General features: G+C 42.9%; 1 protein-coding gene across 1 annotated transcript in view; it reads right to left on the bottom strand.

Annotated features, from left to right (window-relative positions):
* Positions 1 to 245: 245 nt before the first annotated feature.
* LOC132771183 (hexokinase HKDC1-like) overlaps positions 246 to 23,069 on the bottom strand; it is a 79,680-nt gene continuing 56,856 nt past the window's right edge. The window contains exons 10-18 of the mRNA XM_067465688.1: positions 20,261 to 20,565; positions 15,710 to 15,858; positions 15,491 to 15,610; positions 14,412 to 14,507; positions 11,836 to 11,935; positions 9,196 to 9,379; positions 8,644 to 8,799; positions 4,860 to 5,093; positions 246 to 1,162 (exon numbers count right to left, since the gene is read on the bottom strand). Of these exons, the coding sequence (XP_067321789.1) occupies positions 1,018 to 1,162; positions 4,860 to 5,093; positions 8,644 to 8,799; positions 9,196 to 9,379; positions 11,836 to 11,935; positions 14,412 to 14,507; positions 15,491 to 15,610; positions 15,710 to 15,858; positions 20,261 to 20,565 (1,489 nt within the window). The 3' untranslated portion in view covers positions 246 to 1,017. The remainder of the gene's footprint in view (positions 1,163 to 4,859; positions 5,094 to 8,643; positions 8,800 to 9,195; positions 9,380 to 11,835; positions 11,936 to 14,411; positions 14,508 to 15,490; positions 15,611 to 15,709; positions 15,859 to 20,260; positions 20,566 to 23,069) is intronic.

Here is a 23,069-nt window from a genome sequence, read left to right as displayed (position 1 = left end):
ACAGCTTCCTGGCAGCCAGAAAAAGTTAAATATACTCTGTGTATGTCTGTATATGTTTGTATGTCAAAACTGGCATTGAATGTTTGCCATATATGTGTACACTGTAATTCGCCCTGAGTCCCCTGCGGGGTGACAAGGGCGGAATATAAAAGCTGTAAATAATTAATTTACCACTGAGCTACTCCCCTTCCCTGACATCCAGCATCAAACAAACTGAAAGAAAATACAACTAAAGACACTAAAGACAAGGTTTTGTTGGGAAAAGACCCCATTAATTTATTATTATGTCTTGCTTTCTTTAAAAAAAAACAATTACAGTTTTTAAAAAGTGTGCCTTAGCACTTATCTAACCAAGGAGATACAGGAATATCAGACCTACATCCAGCAATATGGGAACATGATGCCTACATCCATGTTACAACATGTCTACTTCAAATGTATGAGAAAGTATTAAACAGTAGTACATCAGGGACAGATTATCTTATAAATACTTTTTTAAAAAAAATTACTTGTCGAAGGCTTTCATGGCTGGAATCACTAGGTTCTTGTGGGTTTTTTCGGGCTATAGGGCCATGTTCTAGAGGCATTTCTCCTGACATTTCGCCTGCATCTATGGCAAGCATCCTCAGAGGTAGTGAGGTACCTCTGAGGATGCTTGCCATAGATGCAGGCAAAACGTCAGGAGAAATGCCTCTAGAACATGGCCCTATAACCCGAAAAAAACCACAAGAACCTAAAAAAAATTACTGATTTTTGAAATAATAGCTAAATGACTTGGATGTCTCATATTAATGAACAACATTAGGCACAGTGCAGACATATCAAGTATATAAGGCAACTCGGGTCACGTGACAATAAAAATAACTTGCATGTTTTGGCAAAACCTCTTTTCTGTTCATGCAGCTAGCAAAAACCATGGAACAGAGTGCCTCTTCTGAGCAGCTATCTTCCATGGGTTTTATGAGACCTTCCACAATATATTGCTGCTGCACACACGTGTGTGTATGTTGGATCCTCTTAGTTTTCAGAGCCTGTATGCATCCTTTTTGCAACAGCAGTAATCAAGGCAGCTCCCTTTCCACTCCCATCTTCAGACAAGATGAATGAAACATCACACTGAGGAGCCAGCTCCTTCACTGTTTCTTGCAAGATCCTAGAAAAACTAATATACAAAGGGAAGACACAAAGGATTAAAAGGCTTTAAGGTTTTAAATACCTGTAATAAGAAAATAATACCATCCTTATACTATGCAAAAGGTGTTTCAGAAACAGGAAACCAATGAAGAACTCTTCCTCCCAATATTCCTTGGCTTATTCCAGGGACCCTTCCACACAACTGTCTTTTTGAAAAATTAATAAATTTTTATTTGAGAAAAAATATGTAAATATCTACTATACATTTCCCTCTCTTTTATTTACATTCACCCCTGTGCTCCTCTTCTCCGGAGCCATCTTTTCTTCTAAAGTCCCACCAAAAGTTCAATTCTTCATTTGGAGGTAAATTCCCATCTTCTTTTTCCAATACTTTTTCTAGAAATTTTCTCCAAATACTCTTTTTTTTTTTTTACATAATCCCTTCTTTACTTTTAAGTTTGATGTTAGCTCATCGTTCAGTGCTATTTCCCAGACTTCTTTATACCATTCATTAATCTGTATTTTCATTTCCCATTTCCAATATTTTGCAATTAATAACCTAGCTGCTGTTAATAGGATGTTTATTAATTTTTCCCCTCTTATCCTTCCCATCCTCTTTTTAATTAAAAGTAATATATCTACTGCATTCCTCCTAATTTTTATATCTATAACAGGGAGGAGACAGTGGAAGGGAAATGTCTCTTATGTGATGGGAAGGCAAATTGAATGGTTATTGTAGTAATTGTTTATTAATTATGTAATATGTCAGGTTGTTAACTGTTTTTACACTGTAGCATTGAATATTTGCTGTTCTTATTTGTTGTGAACCGCTGTGAGTCGCCTTCGGGCTGAGAACAGCGGTATATAAGTAAGTAAGTAAATAAATAAATAAATAAATTGATAATTTGAAAAGAAAGCTGAACGAAGGATAACAGGTAGGAGAATCATTCATTTAATTTCCAAATGGAGCGTTGAAAAGCCCCATTTTGATTTACACCATGGGTTCTTAGGGAAAGATGCCTGGGGTCCATGTAATAAGAAATTCAATGTGCAGATTTGATAATTTAATATGATGTGTGGGAATGAATGGAAAATGAACGGAGCACCAGTAAAATATTAAGGCCTGCAATAACTAACTAACTGCTTGCTGGACTGTAATTAAAAGTTATTATTATTATTTTATTATTAACTTTATTTATACCCTGCAAAATCTCCCGAAGGACTCGATGCGGCTTACAAAGGCCAAGGCCACCAACAAAACAACAGCATACAAATACAACAGTAAAACTCATAAGCAAATAATAAAACATCAAGCAAAACAATCAAACACTAAAAACAACGACACCATGATGCATTTAAAACCTAAAGGCCAGGCCAAATGTAATGGACAAAATTTAAAAAGTGCTGGACTTGACAGGTGATATGTAGAGGTTTTTTGGAGGTAGGTGCAATGTGCAGACAATCCTAAATCTCTAACAAAGTGCATTTGGGACATGATGCCAGGAGTTTCCTGTTCTGGGAAGGCACACTGGAACAGCCAGGTCTTCAGGCTCTTCCTAAAGACTGCCAACGTTGGGGCTTGTCTGATGTCCTTGGGGAGAGAGTTCCAGAGTCGGGGGGCCACCACAGAGAAGGCCCTGTCCCTCGTCCCCACCAAACGCGCTTGCGACGCAGGTGGGATCGTGAGCAGGGCCTCTCCAGATGATCGAAGGGAATGTGTGGGTTCATATATAAAAGTTGCTAATAAGAACTGAAAAGTAAACTCTGATAAAAACTGGGACAGTGATAACAGAAATGTTTACAGTGTTAAGAAGGAAGTCAACATACGATCAACACCAATCAAGAAGAATCAACATCTGGCCAGGAAACTGAGATGGAGCCAGGACGGAAGATGTCTATCATTAATTTACAACTCTGGGACTACATCAGCAGAATATTCCTATAAAAGACTCGATCTAATAATGCTCAAAGTGTGACAGACCTGAGGAGTCTGTTTCACCTGCTATGCTCTGCTCCATGGGAAGGAGAGAGATAGTGTATTCGTAGAGTGGTAGATTTGCTAGGGAGCAGTCTAGTCACTTTGGGGCTTCTTTCTCAAGAGAAGAGGAAGAACTATGCTTTTGGAGTCTTAGATTTTGTGCAGGGAGTCAGGTTCTGCTGTCTGGAAAACAGAGATCTGGTCCTTGGTATTGTGCTTAGGGAAAGGATGCAATTTGGTGTTTTGAAGTTATGGCGTTATGGAAGTTTTGGAACTATGCATTGGAAGGGCTTCAGGAAAGCAGCGTCTAGCCTAACAGGTACTTCTCCAAGGAGGAAGAAAATAATTTAATAATATTTGGGTGCATGAGAAAGAATGCATATACATGTGTGTGAATGTTAAGTGAAAATGTAATTCTCCTTTGTCTGTTTGTTAGTCCAAATGTAACTATAAGTTGTTGTACATCCAATATAGTTGCATAGAATCTGTATGTCTGAATGTTTTTCTGTAATCTGATGTACCCTCTCACACTGGAAATTGCAATAAAAAGAACCTATGCTTTTAATGTTATTAAAAAGTCATTCATGACATCTGTGAGCATGAATTGAAAAAAATCAACTTATTATTATCTTTAATTCCTCTGACTTCTAGATGAAATCTAGCATTCCCTTCCTGAGGCCCCTTCTATACTGCCATACAAAACCCAGTTTATCTGCTTTGAACTGGATTATATGACAGTGTAGACTCATATAATCCAGTTCAAAGCAGATAATGTAGATTATCGTATTTGATAATCTGGATTATATGGTGTAACGATGCTACCAATTTGTGACGAGGCCACTAATTTGTGAAGATTTTGTAAAGGAGCCACCACTTTGTAAGGGTCTATTAATTTGATAGCGTAGCTATTAGCTAGTGATATTGACTTGGTCTTCCTTTAATGTGTAGCGTGATTTAACTTGGAAAGGAATTGTAAGAGAGACAGATCTTTAGGAAAAATAGTAACAAGTTTATTGAAATGTAGAAGGAGCGTGATGGTTTCAATGTTTCTTACTCTTAGAGGCACATATCTTCAAAGATTACATTTATAACATTCCTTAAACAACTATGGAAAGGACTCTTCCTTCCACTAAACAGGTTTCAAACTTATTTTTCTTCAAACTGTGTTTCTTTCCCTAATAGATTACTTCAGTTACAAGCTTATTCTTTCTTTGTGATGTTTCTTTTGCAATAGAGATTCTCACTGGGTTTCTCTCACCCTTTCTCTCATACACTAACTATAAATAGGTCAACTCGACTTATTTGAACGACTCAGGCTAAAAGCCAAAACCTTCCTAATTCTTACTACTATAGAATCAGCCTTTCCCTGTAGTTTTAAACTACAGATTACTTCCCTGGTTCTCACTATACAACAGAACCAGCCACTCCTGTAGTTCGCTGACTACAGACTAACTGTTTTAAAATGGCTGCCCTGCCAAGTGGCAGTTAGCGCCGCCCCTGTTTCAATGACAATCCAGCTCAAAATTAGCTGAGCTGGCTACGTTATACATAACTGCAAGTTAAAAATTTACCCTTCACCGCATATGGCAGTGTAGAAGGGGCATAATTAAGTATAATGGGTAATTGGAACAGTGCCTTTAATACTTTTCATCCCTATCAATTAAGGCAAAGATATTTCATTAATATTTCTGTTTAATCAAATATTTCTGTTTGCAAAATTTTAAAAAAAGTTCTGATAGGGACTTACTGTGGGTGGAGTTTGTATAAGGTGCCATCCACACCAACAGTGGTTTTTAGGTGTTCGAGGTTTCTGTTGGTGCGTATCTTCTCAACAACAGCAGCCAGTCCCGCTCCACAGAGTTGGGCTGCTCTCCTAGAAACAGAGCCACACACCTGCTTCACAATGATACTGTCATCACAAGTGCTGTCAAGCCCAAGCTGTTGCAGGATCCGTCTCACTTGAAGCAGAGCAAGCCGGTCACTGTACTTGGCCAAAACACAACAGAGAGTTCTGGTCAGAGCATAGCTTTTTGCAGAAAGAACTGGATGGTAGTAGTAATATAAGACAAGAACATTATTGGCAGTGATATCCTGTCTTTCAGAGTTTGGGGAATAGTTGTTTCCCATCTGAGTATTGCTCCACTGGAGCATTTCAGCACACCCAAATACCTGGGAGACACTCTGGACCGTACTCTTACCTACAAGAAGCATTGCCTGAACATCAAGCAAAAAGTGGGTGCTAGAAACAATATCATACGAAAGCTGACTGGCACAACCTGGGGATCACAACCAGATACAGTGAAGACATCTGCCCTTGCGCTGTGCTACTCCGCTGCTGAGTATGCATGCCCAGTGTGGAACACATCTCACCACACTAAAACAGTCGATGTGGCTCTTAATGAGACATGCCGCATTATCACGGGGTGTCTGTGCCCTACACCACTGGAGAAATTATACTGTCTAGCCGGTATCGCACCACCTGACATCCTCCGGGAAGTGGCAGCCAACAGTGAAAGGACCAAGGCAGAGACATCTCCAGCTCATCCCCTGTTTGTGTATCAGCCAGCACGTCAACGACTTAAATCCAGACATAGTTTTCTAAGATCTACAGAGACACTCGCTGGAACACCTCAGCAAGTGAGAGTCCAAAAGTGGCAGGCTCAAACCCAGAACCTCAACCAATGGCTGATACCAAATGAGAGACTCCCCACTGGGCACACAGAGGACTGGGCGACTTGGAAGGCGCTGAACAGACTGCCCTCTGGCACCACAAGATGCAGAGCCAATCTTCAGAAATGGGGCTACAAAGTGGAATCCTCGACATGCGAGTGTGGAGAGGAGCAAACCACTGACCACCTGCTGCAATGCAACCTGAGCCCAGCCACATGCACAATGGAGGACCTTCTTGAAGCAACACCAGAAGCACTCCAAGTGGCCAGATACTGGTCAAAGGACATTTAATCAACTACCAAACTCACACATTTTGTATTTTCCGTGTTTGTTTGCTTTGTTCTGTTAGAAATGTAATATATTTGACTGGCTGCCCTGACACAAGAAATAAAAAAAATCTAAGTATTCACATCAGCTCTTCTGCAACATATTTTGATTATGCATGGGCCACCTCACTACCTCTGAGGATGCTTGCCATAGATGCAGGCGAAACATCAGGAGAGAATGCCTCTAGAACATGGCCATATAGCCCGAAAAAACCTACAACAACCCAGTGATTCCGGCCATGAAAGCCTTCGACAATACACGGGCCATTGTTTTCCCTAATATAATACCCTGAATGGGGCCAAAAGGAAAAGCACACCAATGTCAAAATGCAGTATCCCCCTGATTGGTTTTGCCTTTTTATTTTGACAGTACATGGCAGATGAATGTTGGCAGTGATGTTTAAAATCTTTAAAGTGATAATAGCCATGTCTACTCTTACCCAAATATGCTAGGTGGAAGTGCTCCGGAGCTATTTATTTATTTATTTATTTACTATTTTTATATATCGCCCCTCTCAGCCCGCAGGTGACTCGGGACGGTTTGCAGTTGGTACCAAGGCCATAAAATACAACATCAATACAATAAAACCATCGAATTATAAAACCATAACAAAATCAGTAAAAACATGAACATTAGAGTCTCCTATTAAAAACATTGTCCAATCACATAATCCAACCATTTCATTTTTCTATATCTGTACATTGTATTTGGAAATGCCTACTCAAAGAGCCAAGTCTTGACTCTCTTTCAAAAAGTTAGAAGGAAAGGGGCCGATCTAATATCCTTAGAGAGGGCATTCCATAGCTGAGGGGCCACCACCGAGAAGGCCCTGTCCCTTGTCCCCACCAGCTGTTCTTGTGACAAAGGTGGGAGCAAGAGCAGGGCCTCCCCAGTCCTGGAGGGTTCATAAGGCGAGATGCATTCGGACAGGTAAGTTGAGCCAGAAACGTTTTATAGAATCAAAGAGTTGGAAGAGACCTCATGGGCCATCCAGCCCAACCCCCTGCCAAGAAGCAGGAATATTGCATTCAAATCATCCCTGACAGATGGCAATCCAGCCTCTGTTTAACAGCTTCCAAAGAAGAAGCCTCCACCACACTCTGGGGCAGAGAGTTCCACTGCTGAACGGCTCTCACAGTCAGGAAGTTCTTCCTCATGTTCAGATGGAATCTCCTTTCTTGTAGTTTGAAGCCATTGTTTCGTGTCCTAGTCTCCAAGGAAGCAGAAAACAAGCTTTCTCCCTCCTCCCTGTGGCTTCCTCTCACATATTTAAACATGGCTATCATATCTCCTCTCAGCCTTCTCTTCTTCAGGCTAAACATGCCCAGCTCCTTAAGCCGCTCCTCATAGGGCTTGTTCTCCAGACCCTTGATCATTTTAGTCGCCCTTCTCTGGACATGTTTAGGGCAGGGGTCCTCAAACTAAGGCCCGGAGGCCGAACACGGGTCATTTACCCGGCCCTCGCTCAGGGTCAACCTAAGTCTGAAACGACTTGAAAGCACACAACATCAACAACAATCCTATCTCATCAGCCAAAAACAGGCCCACACTTCCCATTGAAATACTAATAAGTTTATATTTGTTAAAATTGTTCTTCATTTTAATTATTGTATTGTTTTTAAAAAAAAAATTTTTGCACTACAAATACGATATGTACAGTGTGCATTGGAATTCATACAAGTTTTTTTTTCAAATTATAATCGGGCCCTCCAACAATTTGAGAAACTGTGACCTGGCTCTCTGTTTAAAAAGTTTGAGGACCCCTGGTTTAGGCTTTATAGGCTAAAGCCAGCACTTTGAATTGTGCCCAGTAGCAGACTGGCAGCCAGTGGAGCTGCCACAACAGAGGAGTTGTATGCTCCCTGCTAGCAATCTGGCTGCTGTCCGTTGGACCAATTGAAACTTCCGGACAGTCTTCAAAGGCAACCCCACGTAGAGAGCATTGCAGTAGTCTATACGGTATATAACCAGAGCATGGACTACCATGGCCAAGTCAGACTTCCCAAGGTATGGGTGCAGCTGGTGCACAAGCTTTAACTGTACAAATGCTCCCCTGGTTACCACCGAAACCTGGGATTCCAGGCTCAGTGATGAATACAGGATCACCCCCAAACTGCAAACCTGTGTCTTCAGGGGGAGTGTAACCCCATCCAACACAGGTTGTAATCCTATGCCCTGTTCAGCCTTGCGACTGACCAGGAGTAATTCTGTGTTGTCTGGATTCAATTTCAATATAGCATCCCCAGAGTCCCTTAGACATCCAAACATCCAGCTCAGCTGAGGTTGCATTGGCGCTGCCGTTGTACCACATCACTGCCAGCAAGCATCTCTCTGCAGAGGCTTGTTGACTACATTACATTTTTGGTCACATACAGAGATATAATGAAAAGCAAAAGTGTCTAGGGCAGACAGCAGCTCTCCTATGTCATATTTTCCCATCACATACAGTATGTTAACCTTCAAGCATTCATCATCTGAACAGCTTTATGAGAAAAAAATGATATGTCTAGGGGTCGTGCAATGTATGATGTTACCTTTCAATTTGAGACAGGAATTTGGTTTCGAATATTCCTCGTCTTCTCAGTGATTCTGAAATCTGACCTCTGAAGAGAAGTCCTTTCTTAGTCAAGTCTATCAAGATCTGTCTTACTATTTCTCCCAAATACATGCCACTGGTCATTTTTTCATACCTGTTACACAAAAGAAAAATATAGGGTGTTTTCATACATTTCTTATTTAGTATTGCTGCATCCCTATTGCTATGCTGATGACACCCAACTCTACTTCTTTCCATCGAATTCCAAGTGTTAAACCCAAGTGCTGTTGAGAAGAGTGCACAATACAATATGGTAGCAATACATTTTTGCCATTTTTTGAAAAGATGATTGCTATTAATGCCTGCAAAGTGAAATAGTGGAGGTGTCCGCCAGATAGAAAGAAACATCAAAAGTTCATAAATTGTTCTGAAAACATTGCAACAGTTGAACTAAAATACTCATCCTTCCGCCAGAACACCAACCTTGGAGGACCATCATCCTTGGACTACGAGGGATCGCCTAAGTAAGTAAGTAAGTACTCATCCTTGCCTCTGTTTCCCAGGATTCAGGGAGCCCTCGTCCACATCTTCATCATACGTTGTTCTGAGATCATCTAGGCAGCCGTTGTCACCAAAGCCTCCCCATTCTGTGTTGATACACATTCTGCCTTCTTCTCCTTCTACAATTTCTATATTCTTCATCTCCTCCATGTAGCACACATTGCTGCCTGTTCCTGGAACAGAACAAGGGTCATGTATACTTTATTTTGATCAAACCGTATTTAAAATTGGAAGAGAACCATGAAGCATAGAAAAGAAAGTCTGATTTCTTTTTTTAAGAAGGAAAGCAAGAACATTAGAATGACAATAGTAATACAAATAAGCAAGGTTTTGCAATCTGTAATAGCAAAAATACACAGCTACATTTTACATATTACTACTAACTATGAATCTACATCAAAACACAAAAAACAAGACGCACACATAATAATAATAATAATAATAATAATAATAATAATAGTAACACTTTATTTATACCCCGCTACCTTACTTACTTAGGCGATCCCTCGCTTTCCGAGGATGATAGTCTTCTAATATTCTTGTGGGTCCGTATGTGGCTCTGGAGCCCTATTCTTGCTCTGCATCTTCTTCCGCAGTGAGGGCATTGGTTTCCAGGTGGAAGGCGGTCTCGGCCGGGGTTGGCTTGACGTGCCTTCCTCTTGGCACGTTTCTCTTTTTCACCCTCCACTCGTGCCTCCTCAAATTCTGCAGCACTGCTGGTCACAGCTGACCTCCAGCTGGAGCGCCCAAGGGCCAGGGCTTCCCAGTTCTCACAGTCTATGCCAGAGTTTTTAAGGTTGGCTTTGAGCCCATCTTTAAATCTCTTTTCCTGTCCTGCAACATTCCATTTTCCGTTCTTGAGTTCGGAGTAGAGCAGCTGCTTTGGGAGACGGTGGTCGGGCATACGGACAACGTGGCTGGTCCAGCGGAATTGGTGGCGGAGGACCATCGCTTCAAAGCTGGTGGTCTTTGCTTCTTCCAGCACGCTGACGTTTGTCCGCCTGTCTTCCCAAGAGATTTGCAGGATTTTCCGGAGGCAGCGCTGATGGAATCGTTCCAGGAGTTGCATGTGATGTCTGTAGACAGTCCACGTCTCACAGGCATAGAGCAGGGTTGGGAGGACAATAGCTTTATAAACAAGCACCTTGGTATCCCTACGGATGTCCCGGTCCTCAAACACTCTCTGCTTCATTCGGAAAAATGCTGCGCTTGCAGAGCTCAGGCGGTGTTGTATTTCGGCGTCGATGTTGACTTTGGTGGAGAGGTGGCTGCCAAGGTAGCGGAAATGATCAACATTTTCTAATGTTACACCATTAAACTGTATCACTGGCATTGGAGAGGGGCTGGCTGGTGCCTGCTGGAAAAGCACCTTGGTTTTTTCAATGTTCAATGACAAGCCGAGCTTCTCGTATGCTTCTGCCAAGGTGTTTAGAGTGGCTTGTAGATCTTCTTCTGAATGCGCACAGACGACGTTGTCATCAGCATACTGGAGTTCTATAACAGATGTTGTTGTGACCTTGGTTTTGGCTTTCAGTCTGCTGAGGTTGAATAGCTTGCCATCTGTCCGATAGATGATTTCCACTCCGGTGGGAAGCTTCCCATCAACAAGGTGAAGTATCATAGCAATGAAGATGGAGAATAGAGTTGGGGCAATAACACATCCCTGTTTGACACCTGATTCCACCTTAAATGGGTCACTTTGGGAGCCACTGCTGTCCAAGACTGTTGCCATCATGTCATCATGGAGGAGCCGCAGGATGTTCACAAATTTGCTTGGGCATCCGATTTTTTGGAGGATGGTCCAGAGAGTGCTGCGATTCACTGTGTTGAATGCCTTTGCAAGGTCGATGAATGCCATGTACAGAGGTTGATTTTGTTCTCTGCATTTTTCTTGGAGCTGTCGTGCAGCTCCCCAGGGGACTCGGTGCGGCTTACATGAGGCCGAGCCCAGAATACAACAATACAAGCAATAACAACAACAATACAAGCAATTTAAAAACAACCAAGACAATAAACAATAACATAAGCATTAACAATAGGACAACACACTTTAAAAACTATGGGTAGGCCAAATGTAATTAAAATTAAAAATAATGCTGGATATTGACACCAAATTTGGACACAATGCACCAAGCAGGCCAACAAGTGACCATCACTCATAAAAACACTGAAAAACACAACAGAAGAGACTTAAAAAGCCAAAAAACAGAAATACATTATAACACAGGTGCAAATCCACATATATACACATATGCACAAATATATACACACACAAAACACATATACATAGCAATGCGTGGCAGGGGACAGCTAGTTAATAAAAAAAAGGTTTTAGCCTGTTGCTGGAAGGACAGTCAGGAGGGGGCCATTCTGACTTCCCTAGGAAGAAGGAAGTTCCAGAGTTGAGGGGCAGCGACCAAGAAGAAAGTCCTGCTTTCTCATTCCCAACATACTTGAGATGGACGTAGGACTGAGAGAAGAGCCTCTCCTGAAGCTCTCAGGGCTCGGGGAGGTTTGTACAAGGGGATATAGTCAGCCAAATAACCTGGACCTGAACCATCTAGCGCTTTAAAGGTCAAACCACCACTAAATTACCTATTAGAACAACCTAGGCCATTATTATTTTTACCTGCAATGAGGCCAATTTCACAATTCGGATCTTCATAGCCACAGGTCATCATCGTCCCGACAGTGTCATTCACCACAGCTACAATATCCAAATCAAATTCCTGCAACAGGAAGCTCCTTAAGTTAATAAACAAGCATGTGCTGTGATGTGTCTAGTGTCTATAGTGTCTAGATCTAGGGAATAGTGTCTAGATCTAGGGAAGTAATGCTATTCTGTTTTGGTTAGACCACACCTGGAATATTGTGTCCAGGTCTGGGCCCACAATTCAAGAGAGATATTGACAAGCTGGAATGTGTCCAGAGGAGAGCAACTAAAATGATAAAAGATCTGGAGAACAAGCCCTATGAGGAGCGGCTTAAGGAGCTGGGCATGTTTAGCCTGAAGAAGAGAAGGCTGAGAGGAGATATGATAGCCATGTATAAATATGTGAGAGGAAGCCACAGGGAGGAGGGAACAAGCTTGTTTTCTGCTTCCCTGGAGACTAGGACGCGGAACAATGGCTTCAAATTACAAGAGAGGAGATTCCATCTGAACACGAGGAAGAACTTCCTGACTGTGAGAGCCGTTCAGCAGTGGAACTCTCTGCCCCGGAGTGTGGTGGAGGCTCCTTCTTTGGAAGCTTTTAAACAGGGGCTGGATGGCCATCTGTCAGGGGTGCTTTGAATGCAATATTCCTGCTTCTTGGCAGGGGGTTGGACTGGATGGCCCATGAGGTCTCTTCCAACTCTTTGATTCTATGATTCTATGATTCTATGTAATATAAGTTGAAGGTTAGCTACATTTAAAAGGAAAAGATTGTTCAATAAATCAAATAACTGAAATCACATATGCTATTTTGATTATGGAACTGCTAGATTTAACAACGTTAGCATCAGACACATTGCTTAAATAACAAGAAGATGGCAAATCCCTGATTCACAATCTGAAACTGAACACTAAGACCCCATTGACACAGCCATATAAAAATCCTTGAACTGAATTATGTTACTCTACACTGCCATATAATCCAGATCAAAGCAGATAATCTGGATTTTATATGGCTGTGTAAATGGGGCCTTAAAGGCAAGAGATGGAGGTCTAGGTAAATAAAGAAGGATAAATGTAAATCAGCTACTTGTATCAGACACTAGCTGGAACACCTCAGCAAGTGAGAGTCCAAAAGTGGCAGGCTCAAACCCAGAACCTCAATCAATGTCTGATACCAAATGAGAGACTCCTTCCTGGTCACACAGAAAACTGGACAACTTGGAAGGCGCTGAACAGACTGTGCTTTGGCACGACGAGATGCAGAGCCAACCTTAGGAAATGGAGCTACAAAGTGGAATCCACAACATGCGAGTGTGGAGAAGAGCAAACTACAGACCACCTGCTGCAATGCAACCTGAGTCCTGCCACATGCACAATGGAGGACCTTCTTGCAGCAACACCAGAGGCACTCCAAGTGGCCAGCTACTGGTCAAAGGACATCTAATTAACTACCAAGCTTGCAAACTTCGTGTTTTGTTTGTTTGTTGTTAAAAAATGCAATACAACTGTTTGGTTTGCTCCTGACACAATAAATAAAAATAAGCTACTTGTCTTGTGGCCTTGTTTACATAGGGGTTAATCGTATTTTGTGTTATAAATATTGTTTGATACAAGATATGCTAGGAAAGACTTCCAGGTATATGGGGTAATGGCGGTGGGGCAGTAGAGGGCAAAGGAACATCAAAATTATGTCAACATTCAATGGGCTCTTCCACATAGATCAAGAGACGTTTGAGCTCTTAAGGAAGTTGGATTTTTTTTCCATTTGAAAGGGTGGGGGTGGCCCCTTCCATACTGCCATATAAAATCCAGATTATGTCCTTGGAATGCATTTGATTTCTCTTGGTCCGGGCCAAAGTTTGATATTGAAAACCTATATGGGGATAATTATTTCTTTAAATTTTTTCATAAAAATATAAAAGCTTTTCAATACTTTCCAAAGAATACAAAATGTAAAAGGTGTCAACAAGTACAAGAAGTAAACTAAATTAAGCTGCAAAGATTAATAATATCTGGGTTGTTGTAGGTTTTCTCGGGCTATATGGCCATGTTCTAGAGGCATTTTCTCCTGACGTTTCACCTGCATCTATGGCAAGCATCCTCAGAGACCACACAACCTCTGAGGATGCTTGCCATAGATGCAGGAGAAACATCAGGAGAAAATGCCTCTAGGGCATGGTCATATAGCCCAAGAAAACCTACAACAACCCAGTGATTCCGGCCATGAAAGCCTTTGACAATACATTAATAATATCATTGGGGAAAGTGCTAGATGTAGCTTTTAATCTGGAATTTCGTTGTTGTAACTATGGCAGTTCTTCAAAAACTGTGTTTATAAGCAAAAATTCTATACATCCAGATCCACCCTCACTTCTGCTATGAATACTTCTCATCCCCATCTACACTGGATTTCTTAAAGCTCTGTGAATCCTGACACATATAATCCAGTTTGAAGCAGATAACATGGATTATCAGCGTTGATCATTTGGGTTATATGGCAGTGTAGAAGGCACCCGAGATTCACATAACAGGACTCCTGCCATACTTACATTCCTCCGTTTAATAGCTTCCCTCAGCATGTCAACAACATCTTCTCCTTCGCAGTCAGTTGCTTTGAAACCTTTGGTCCACCCAACAAGAGTTCCCTAGAGAGGAAAAGTGGTTAAAGGGTGATTAAATAAAGATATTCACCGACAAGATAAAATAGAATAGCTTTATTGTCATTGTACTATTGCACAACAAAATTAAATGCCTTCCCCAGCACACATCACAAAACAACACACCAATTCCTTCACACCCCAACCACCAGCACACATCCAAACCTGGATGATACTTTCAAAAGAGAGAAATAGACATAGGTGGAGATGCCCACCTTTCCTGAAGGTAGGCACAAAAACAAAGGAGGGAGCGGAGGTTCGAGATACCTCCAGCCAGAGGGGCTCTCTCTCTCTCTCTTTCTCTTTTGGTCCCAATGGCTGAAGAGAAAGTCAGGAGAAGAGGCGACTTTTGGTGCGCACGCTGGGGTTTTCAGACACGCCTCCGGACCCGAAGCGGCTCCGCCCCTTGGCCCACCCGTGGATTGGGGAGAGGGGAGGAGGCGGGTGGAGAGCCGGGGGATCGGGAAAAGGAGCCAGTCATGGAGAAGGGATCGAATGCGGAGAACGATTGAGTGCTGGCTCTGCTCGCGCACCCTGTGGCCGGGTGGAGCAGGAACGAGAGGGGCTAGGCGAGGCTCAAGGGCCCGGCCCTTTTGGGAAGAGGATCGCCCGGCAGCAAGGCAAGAAAGCCGAGGCTCCCCCCAGACTGCTAGGGCTGTTGTGAGCTGAGGGGGCACTCCTCAAGTGGCAGTCGAGGGTCATTTACAGAGGCGCCTCTGCACCCCTGGCAAAAAAAAAGTGTTCTGCGACCGCTTACTTCGCGTAATGGACGAGCCGCCCCTGGTGGCGGGTACAGCTAGTATCCAATAAAAACTAATTAAACACCTCCAGGGTAAACCCTGTGTAGGAGGGAGTCAGATAGAACTAGGAAAGGCAAGTAAACAAAGACAGTTAGAATTTCTATACTGAGATTAAAACAAATTTTAAAAAACATGTCAAAATCCCAGCACCAACCATGCCCTCCAGCTTACCTTGTCAATTTTTGCTTGTCTGCAGGGGAAAGAAAAAGTAAAGCCAAGAGAGAGCCGTGCACCCTTTATGCCCATATACTCCAGGAAGTCTGCAATACATTGGACAATGTGATCAAACAGCTAAAAAATAGAGGAAAGAAAATGAGGCATTTCTATTTTCAATGTATATTTGAAGCAACAAAAAGAATTCTCTTGGTGGTTGCTTTTATTTTACTTTACCTCTTCTCCTGTTCCTTGCATAATTTCCAAAGGAATGGCAAAGATTTTGTTGTACATTCGGACTGACCTGTTCCTTCCGCTTCTGATTTTTACAAGCAAAACTCTGAAATTTGTTCCCCCAAGATCAAGGGCTAGGTATTTTCCCTTTTCTGTAACAGAAAAAGATATTACTTTTCCCCCAAAGTTCTTCTCATGCTGAACAACCATTGGACTCTCTTCCATAGAATTGAACAATGTCAAGCAGTAACACAATGTTACAATGCTTCTCAGGCCCCTTCCACAGAGCTGAATAAAAGCCCACATTATCTGCTTTGAACTGGAATATATGACTCAGACAACCCAATTTGAAGCAGGTATTGTGGGATTTTCTGCCTTGATATTCTGGGGGAGGATCCAGACAGGCCTTTATCCCAGGAGAATCCACATTTTAAAAATGTGTATCTTCTTGGGCCCTGTTCACACACACCTCAGAAAGCAGGTTGTTTCTGGGGTGGGTTTCCAGATGATCTCACGGGACTGGCTCACAAGAACATCTGAAGGCTCTACCCCTTCCCCCCAACCCCCAGATCCTGTGAAAAGTAAAATAAACTTACCCGGCCTCCATTACAGTCTTGAAGCAGCTCTCCCGGCACATAGAAATGACATGCCAGGAGAGCGGGGAAGGAGCGATTTTCCTCCTCCCTCCCCCCTTTCCTGGTGCATCATTACTACACACCAGGAGAGCTGCTCCAAGACCGTAATGGAGGCTGGGTAAGTTTATTTTACTTTTCAAAGGGGGTTGGGGGATGTGGGGGGGGGGGTATTCCGATAGGTTGTTGTTGTTCATGTCAGGATTAATGTGTTTCTATGTATTTCAAGATGGAGTCTACTGTGTGTTATAAATTGCTATGCAGAATGTTCATGAGGCTGTGATTAAGTAACCTTAAGAGATATGAGATAATATATGTTCTGGCTGGGAACAGAAGGGAGTCAACCGTCTCAGCCAGAGTGGAGAGAGATAAGCAGCTGTGAAGAGAGACTTTCGTTTCCCACTAGTTCCTGTTTGTAGCTCGCTGTGTTAAGACGTGTGTTTGATGTACTTAGTAAAACTTAGTTTTCTTTTGTAACTGAAAGACCGCAGAGTCCTTATTTCGCATACAGTGTCTGCTGATCTAGCAATCCTGCTGGCAAACATGAATACTCTAACAACCGATTCATTCAGTCGTTTCTGACTCTTCGTGACTTCATGGACCAGTCCATGCTAGAGCTCCCTGTGGGTCATCACCACCCCCAGCTCCTTCAGGGTCAATCCAGTCACTTCAAAGTTTCCATCCATCCATCTTGCCCTTGGTTGGCCCCTCTTCCTTTTTCCTTCCATTTCCTCCAGCATCATTGTCTTCTCTAAGCTTTCCTTGCTTCTCATGATGTAGCCAAAGTACTTCATCTTGGCCTCTACTATCCTACCCTCCAATGAGCAGTCAGGCTTTATTTCTTGAAGTATGGACTGCCACTGTCCAAGGCACTCTCAGCACTTTCCTCCAACACCACAGTTCCAAAGCATCTATCTTCCTTCGCTCAGCCTTCCCTATGGTCCAGCTCTCACATCCGTAGGTGACTATGGGGGGTATCATTGCTTTAACTATGCAAATCTTTGTTGCCAGTGTGATGTCTCTACTCATCACTATTTTATCAAGATTGGTCATTGCTCTCCTCCCAAGAAGTAAGCTGTAGGTTACTGGAAAACTCTGGGACTGTTGTCTGGACGGCAGAAATAGTGGGTTTATCCCACGCCTTCCAAGAAGGCACAGAATAAATCCACTATCTAATTAATTCACTACCAGCCAGGGTTTTGGACAGCCACTTCTCTATTGCAGGAGTTACCACAATAAAGGTACTGTCTGGATGGGTCCTGGGTTATATGGTTGTGTGGAAGGGCCCTCAGTTGTTTACTTTGGGAATCTGATTCAGTTTGTATCCCCATGCTTCACTTCACTTGAACTTGTCCTTCTGACAAGCAACAACAAAGATTGCTCCCTTGTCCCAAATACCAAGGTTCAATGGCAGTTCTTTCAAGTCATTTCATACCATCTTTTGTATTTTGCACAACAACACCAACTTAGTGAAGTTGCCAGGAAGATATATCTACGATGTGGTTTGTGTTGAAGCTGTTTGCAATTTATAATGTAGATTTCAAAGTATGCATGTATGATGTATTGTCGAAGGCTTTCATGGCCGGAATCACTCAATTCTTGTGGGTTTTTTCGGGCTATATGGCCATGTTCTAGAGGCATTTCTCCTGACATTTCGCCTACATCTATGGCAAGCTTCCTCAGAGGGTGACCTCACCCTCTGAGGAAGCTTGCCATAGATGCAGGCGAAACGTCAGGAGAAATGCCTCTAGAACATGGCCATATAGCCCGAAAAAACCCACAAGAACTGAGCATGCATGTATGTTTTAAAATGCAGTAGCTATGTGCTGAGTGTAATGTATTCCTGTGTGGAAAGAGTTAACTGAACCATGGAGGGAACAACATTCCTAAAGAGGTCATAAATCAAGTGTGTAGAACAAATGGACCGCAGCATCATACATCATACATCACTCTGGAATGCAGGAGGTGTAGACTAGTACTGATAACAGTTGAAGGAGTTTGCGATGTTACAATCGGAAGGTAAAGAAGCAAGTTTACGATGTGCTGAGTGTTAAGTAGCTTCTAATGTATATAGCTGTAAAATAAAGTAGTTTATAGCCTAGGTGGCTGTGATTGATCTGTTCCTGCCTTGCTGTGCTGCCAATGTCACTGACAGTTTGCACTGTTGCATACAGTTTGGTTTTTCCTTGCCATATAGGGAAAAGAGGAGCCTCTGGTGGCGCAGTGGGTTAAACCCCTGTGCCAGTAGGACTGAAGACCGACATGTCACAGGTTCAAATCCGGGGAGAGGCGGATGTGCTCCCTCTATCAGCTCCAGCTCCTCAAGCGGGGACATGAGAGAAGCCTCCCACAAGGATGATAAAAACATCAGATCATCTGGACGTCCCCTGGGCAACGTCCTTGTAGACGGCCAATTCTCTCACACCAGAAGCGACTTGCAGTTTCTCAAGTCGCTCCTGACACGACAAAAAAATAGGGAAAAGACATTGGTGTCTGAGTTTTTGTGCTTTTCTTTTCCCTCCTCACTCCTTTTATCCTTCAGGACATGTCTTTTAAAATTGTAAGTCTGAAGGAAGGAATAGGATTTTTTAAAAATCAGTGGGTAGTTCTGGGAGACTTTCTAGCTTACAGGATTTGCACAATTTAAATCAGGGACATGTCCATGGACCACATTTGCCTGTCCCAGATTCCAAATACCAAATATGCCATTGTAATGGGGAGAAGGGCACTCTGGTGGCACAGCATGTTAAATTGCTGAGTTGCTGAATTTTCTGACTGAAAAGTTGGTGGTTCGAATCCAGGGAGAAGGGTGAGCTCCCACTGTTAGGCCCAGCTTCTGCCAACCTAGCAATTTGAAAACAGGCAAATGTGATTTAGATAGGTACCACTTCTGCAGGAAGGTAACGGTGCTCCCTGCAGGCATGCTGGCCACATGACCTTGAAGGTATCTGCAGACAACATCGGCTCTTCAGTTTTGAAATGGAGATGAGCACCACACCCCAGAGTTGGACATGACTAGACTTCATGTCAGGGAAAACCATTACCTTTGCACCAGGATTGTAGCACAGCTGGCTGAGTGTCAGCTGCATTAAGATCACTCTCACCAAAAGGTCATGAGTTCAAAGCCAGTCCGGGTTGGAATGGGCTTCCAACCAATTGTGTAGCCTGTTGTCGACCTTTGCAACCCAAAAGACAGTTGCATCTGTCAAGTAGGAAAATTAGGTACTACCTTGTGTAGGAAGGGTAAATTAATTCATTTATGAGGCCATAAAAAAGACTCCAGCAAAGCACTCCAGGAAAAGCAGCAGGGAATGCGGAAGTACTTCATCAGTGTCGCAGATGGGCGATGAAAGCGACAGCTCCCCTGGCGGCCAGAAAAAGTTAAATAGCCTCTGTGTATGTCTGTATACATTGTATGTCAAATTGGCATTGAATGTTTGGCATATATGTGTACATTGTAATTCGCCCTGAGTCCCCTGCGGGGTGAGAAGGGCGGAATAGAAATACTGTAAATAAATAAATAAATAAATAAATAAATAAATAATGCCTTTTACCTTAATGGGGGGAAAGTTATAATTTTTCATGTAAAATAGGATGCATGCTCCCATACGCTTTATGTCTTGTGGAAGTTTGTGCCCATTTGTAAAACAGATGTATAGGAAGAACCAAGCTAGTTTCAAAAGGGGGAAGGTTGCTAATACAACTAGAAGGACAAATATTTATTTATTTATTTATTTATTTACGACATTTATGTGTTGCCCTTCTCACCCCGAAGGGGACTCAGAGCAGAGTGTGTTGGTATTTGTTTGTCTTTGGGGGTGCCCATGCAACCTCGCATCTTCTTCTTCAAATAAATAAATGGGCAAAATGGGGACCAGGTTGGGGCCGATACTTTGGGGCATTTCTTTTCCCAGTTTCCTACCTGTTCCATCTGGAGTTCCATAAACAAACGTTGGCAGCATTTTCACAGTAGCCGTGGGGTTTGTTTCCTTCTTTAACCCACGTTCCAGTTCAACCCTCATTTGGTTCATCACATTTATGAGGTTTTCTTTGGTTAGCTTGAAATTTGCCAAGGCCGCATCAATCTGTTTGTGCTGGGATAACAATCTAGCTGCAACTGCAGTTACCATTGCAGCTCCCTTTCCGCTGCCACTCTCAGAAAGCAGAAATCGAACATCACAATTAGGAACCAGCCTTCTAACCACTTTATGGAGACGTTTTGCATACCTGGAAGGAAAGAAGCTAGGTTATTGCAAATGCCACATGCATAACTGTAATCACTTTGCAATATATTTGATGATCTTGAACTTGCAGAAATTACTTTTTTCTAGATGTATATTCAGTAATGCATGATAAATATATGTTGCATCTCTAATTTACTGCCCAAATGATGATGACAATCACTTATAGCCAGTGTTGTCATTCTCTGTATCCAATTTAACACTGTTCCTATCTTATACAACACATGCATATATATTAGAGGTATATAACGGAAAAAGGAATGTTGGAGGACAGGAAAAGAGATTTAAAGATGGGCTCAAAGCCAACCTTAAAAACTCCAGCATAAACACTGAGAACTGGGAAGCCCTGGCCCTTGAGCGCTCCAGCTGGAGGTCAGCTATGACCAGCAGTGCTGCAGAATTTGAAGAGGCATGAATGGACGGCAAAAGAGAGAAACATGCCAAGAGGAAGGCTGGAGGTCAGCTATGACCAGCAGTGCTGCAGAATTTGAAGAGGCATGAATGGACGGCAAAAGAGAGAAACATGCCAAGAGGAAGGCTGGAGGTCAGCTATGACCAGCAGTGCTGCAGAATTTGAGGAGGTATGAATGGAGGGCAAAAGAAAGAAACGTGTCAAGAGGAAGGCGCGTCAAGCCAACCGAGACCGGGACCGCCTTCCACCTGGAAACCAATGCCCTCAATGTGGGAGAAGTTGCAGATCAAGAATAGGGCTCCATGGTCACCTATGGACCCACCAGAACACTGATCCTTGAAGACTGTCCTACTCGGCCAACGAGGGATTGCCTAAGTATGCAAGTAATATATTAGAGGTGTGCAATTCAGCCAAGACATGCCGTTTTGGGGTCGTCATCTGACCCCTCATTCTGTTTCCTGGGAATTTACTTTAATCGGCAGGGGCATTGCTGTTTTCATTACAATGGAAAATTCTAATGGCTCGATCCTCAGTCATTTTAAGGCCTATCTGCATGAAACCTACCTCAGTTTTAGACCCCATTAACAACTGCAGGCCCGCCAAGTTTCAGAACAATTCACCAATCTACTGATATTTTAGAATTATTTTAAGTTTTTACCATAACATTTTTTAAAGTAAGACAAACCGCAAGAGAAAGTTCTGGGAACTGTGTCACCGGCTGTGTCCATTCTCAGCCAATGAGAGCAAGGACACAAAGTGGACTTTTATTGGCTGAAAATCAGAGAGGGAGAGAAACTTCTCATCATGTTCTGAGAAGAACTCAAGGACTTTTCAATGTCCACCCCATGCAAATGCTGATGGGAAAGTGAGTTCCCAGCAGGACCCACTCTGGAGGAGGAGCCAAGGAAACTTTCCAAAAAGAAATGGACGGGTGCTGCTACTGCTGCCAGGAGAGGGAGAAAAACACGTTGCAATAATCCCATCTTCTCCACAAGCCCAGCAGCAGCCCCTGCCTCAGGTATATTGTAGACTTATCTCTATCCTCTCCAGGAACCAATTAAATCTGGTTCTCTTAATCCATTTTGCAGGGCTTTTTGGCTCTCTCCTCCCAGTTATGTTTTCAGAGATTATGTGAAATGGACCACCGACTTTACAAATCATTTCCATTCAAACCAATTTGGGCCCAAGCATGATATATATTTGAATAGTGTACACCCTGGACTGACCTTGAAGGAGCTGGGGGTGGTGACGGCCGACAGGGAGCTCTGGCGTGGGCTGGTTCATGAGGTTACGAAGAGTCGGAGACGACTGAACGAATGAACAACAACACACCATTAATATTATGAACTAGCCGTCCCCTGCCACGCATTGCTGTGGCCCAGTCTGGTGATCTGGAAAATAAAGTAATGGTTTCTAATCTATGTAATTTCTTTATGCTTGTGGGTAAACAGTTTTTCTTGTTGTTTCTTTGTCAGTGTTGATGTGGAGAGTGTCTGGTTTGCAAGATATCATTGTCCTTCTTTAGGGGTCCCTTTCAAATCTATGATACTATATCTCTGTGTGTGTGAATCACATATATCTATCTATATCTATGACTGGAAGGCTCTGTCAGGAGGGCATTGATTACATTTTTTTTTGCCCTGGTGGAGTTGGACTGGATGGCCTTAAGTATTTTCTGTTGGTCATGGGGGTTCTGTGTGGGAAATTTACCCCAATTCTGTTGTTTGTGGGGTTCAGAATGCTCTTTAGTTGTAAGGTAAAGGTAACGGTAGTCTCCTGACATTAAGTCCAGTCATGTCTGACTCTGGGGTGTGGTGCTCATCTCCATTTCTAAGCCGAAGAGCCAGCGTTGTCCGTAGACACCTCCAAAGTCATGTGGCCGCATGACTGCATGGAGCGCTATTACCTTCCCGCCGGGGCGGTACCTATTGATCTACTCACATTTGCATGCATTCGAACTGCTAGGTTGGCAGAAGCTAGGGCTGACAGTGGAAGCTCACGCCGCTCCCCGGAATTGAACCTGCGACCTTTCGATCAACAAGCTTAGCAGCTCAGTGCTTTAACCCACTGCGCCACCG

This window comes from Anolis sagrei, chromosome 3, assembly GCF_037176765.1.
Source record: "Anolis sagrei isolate rAnoSag1 chromosome 3, rAnoSag1.mat, whole genome shotgun sequence".
Lineage (NCBI taxonomy): Eukaryota > Metazoa > Chordata > Lepidosauria > Squamata > Dactyloidae > Anolis > Anolis sagrei.
This window is presented reverse-complemented; position numbering and strand designations above follow the sequence as displayed.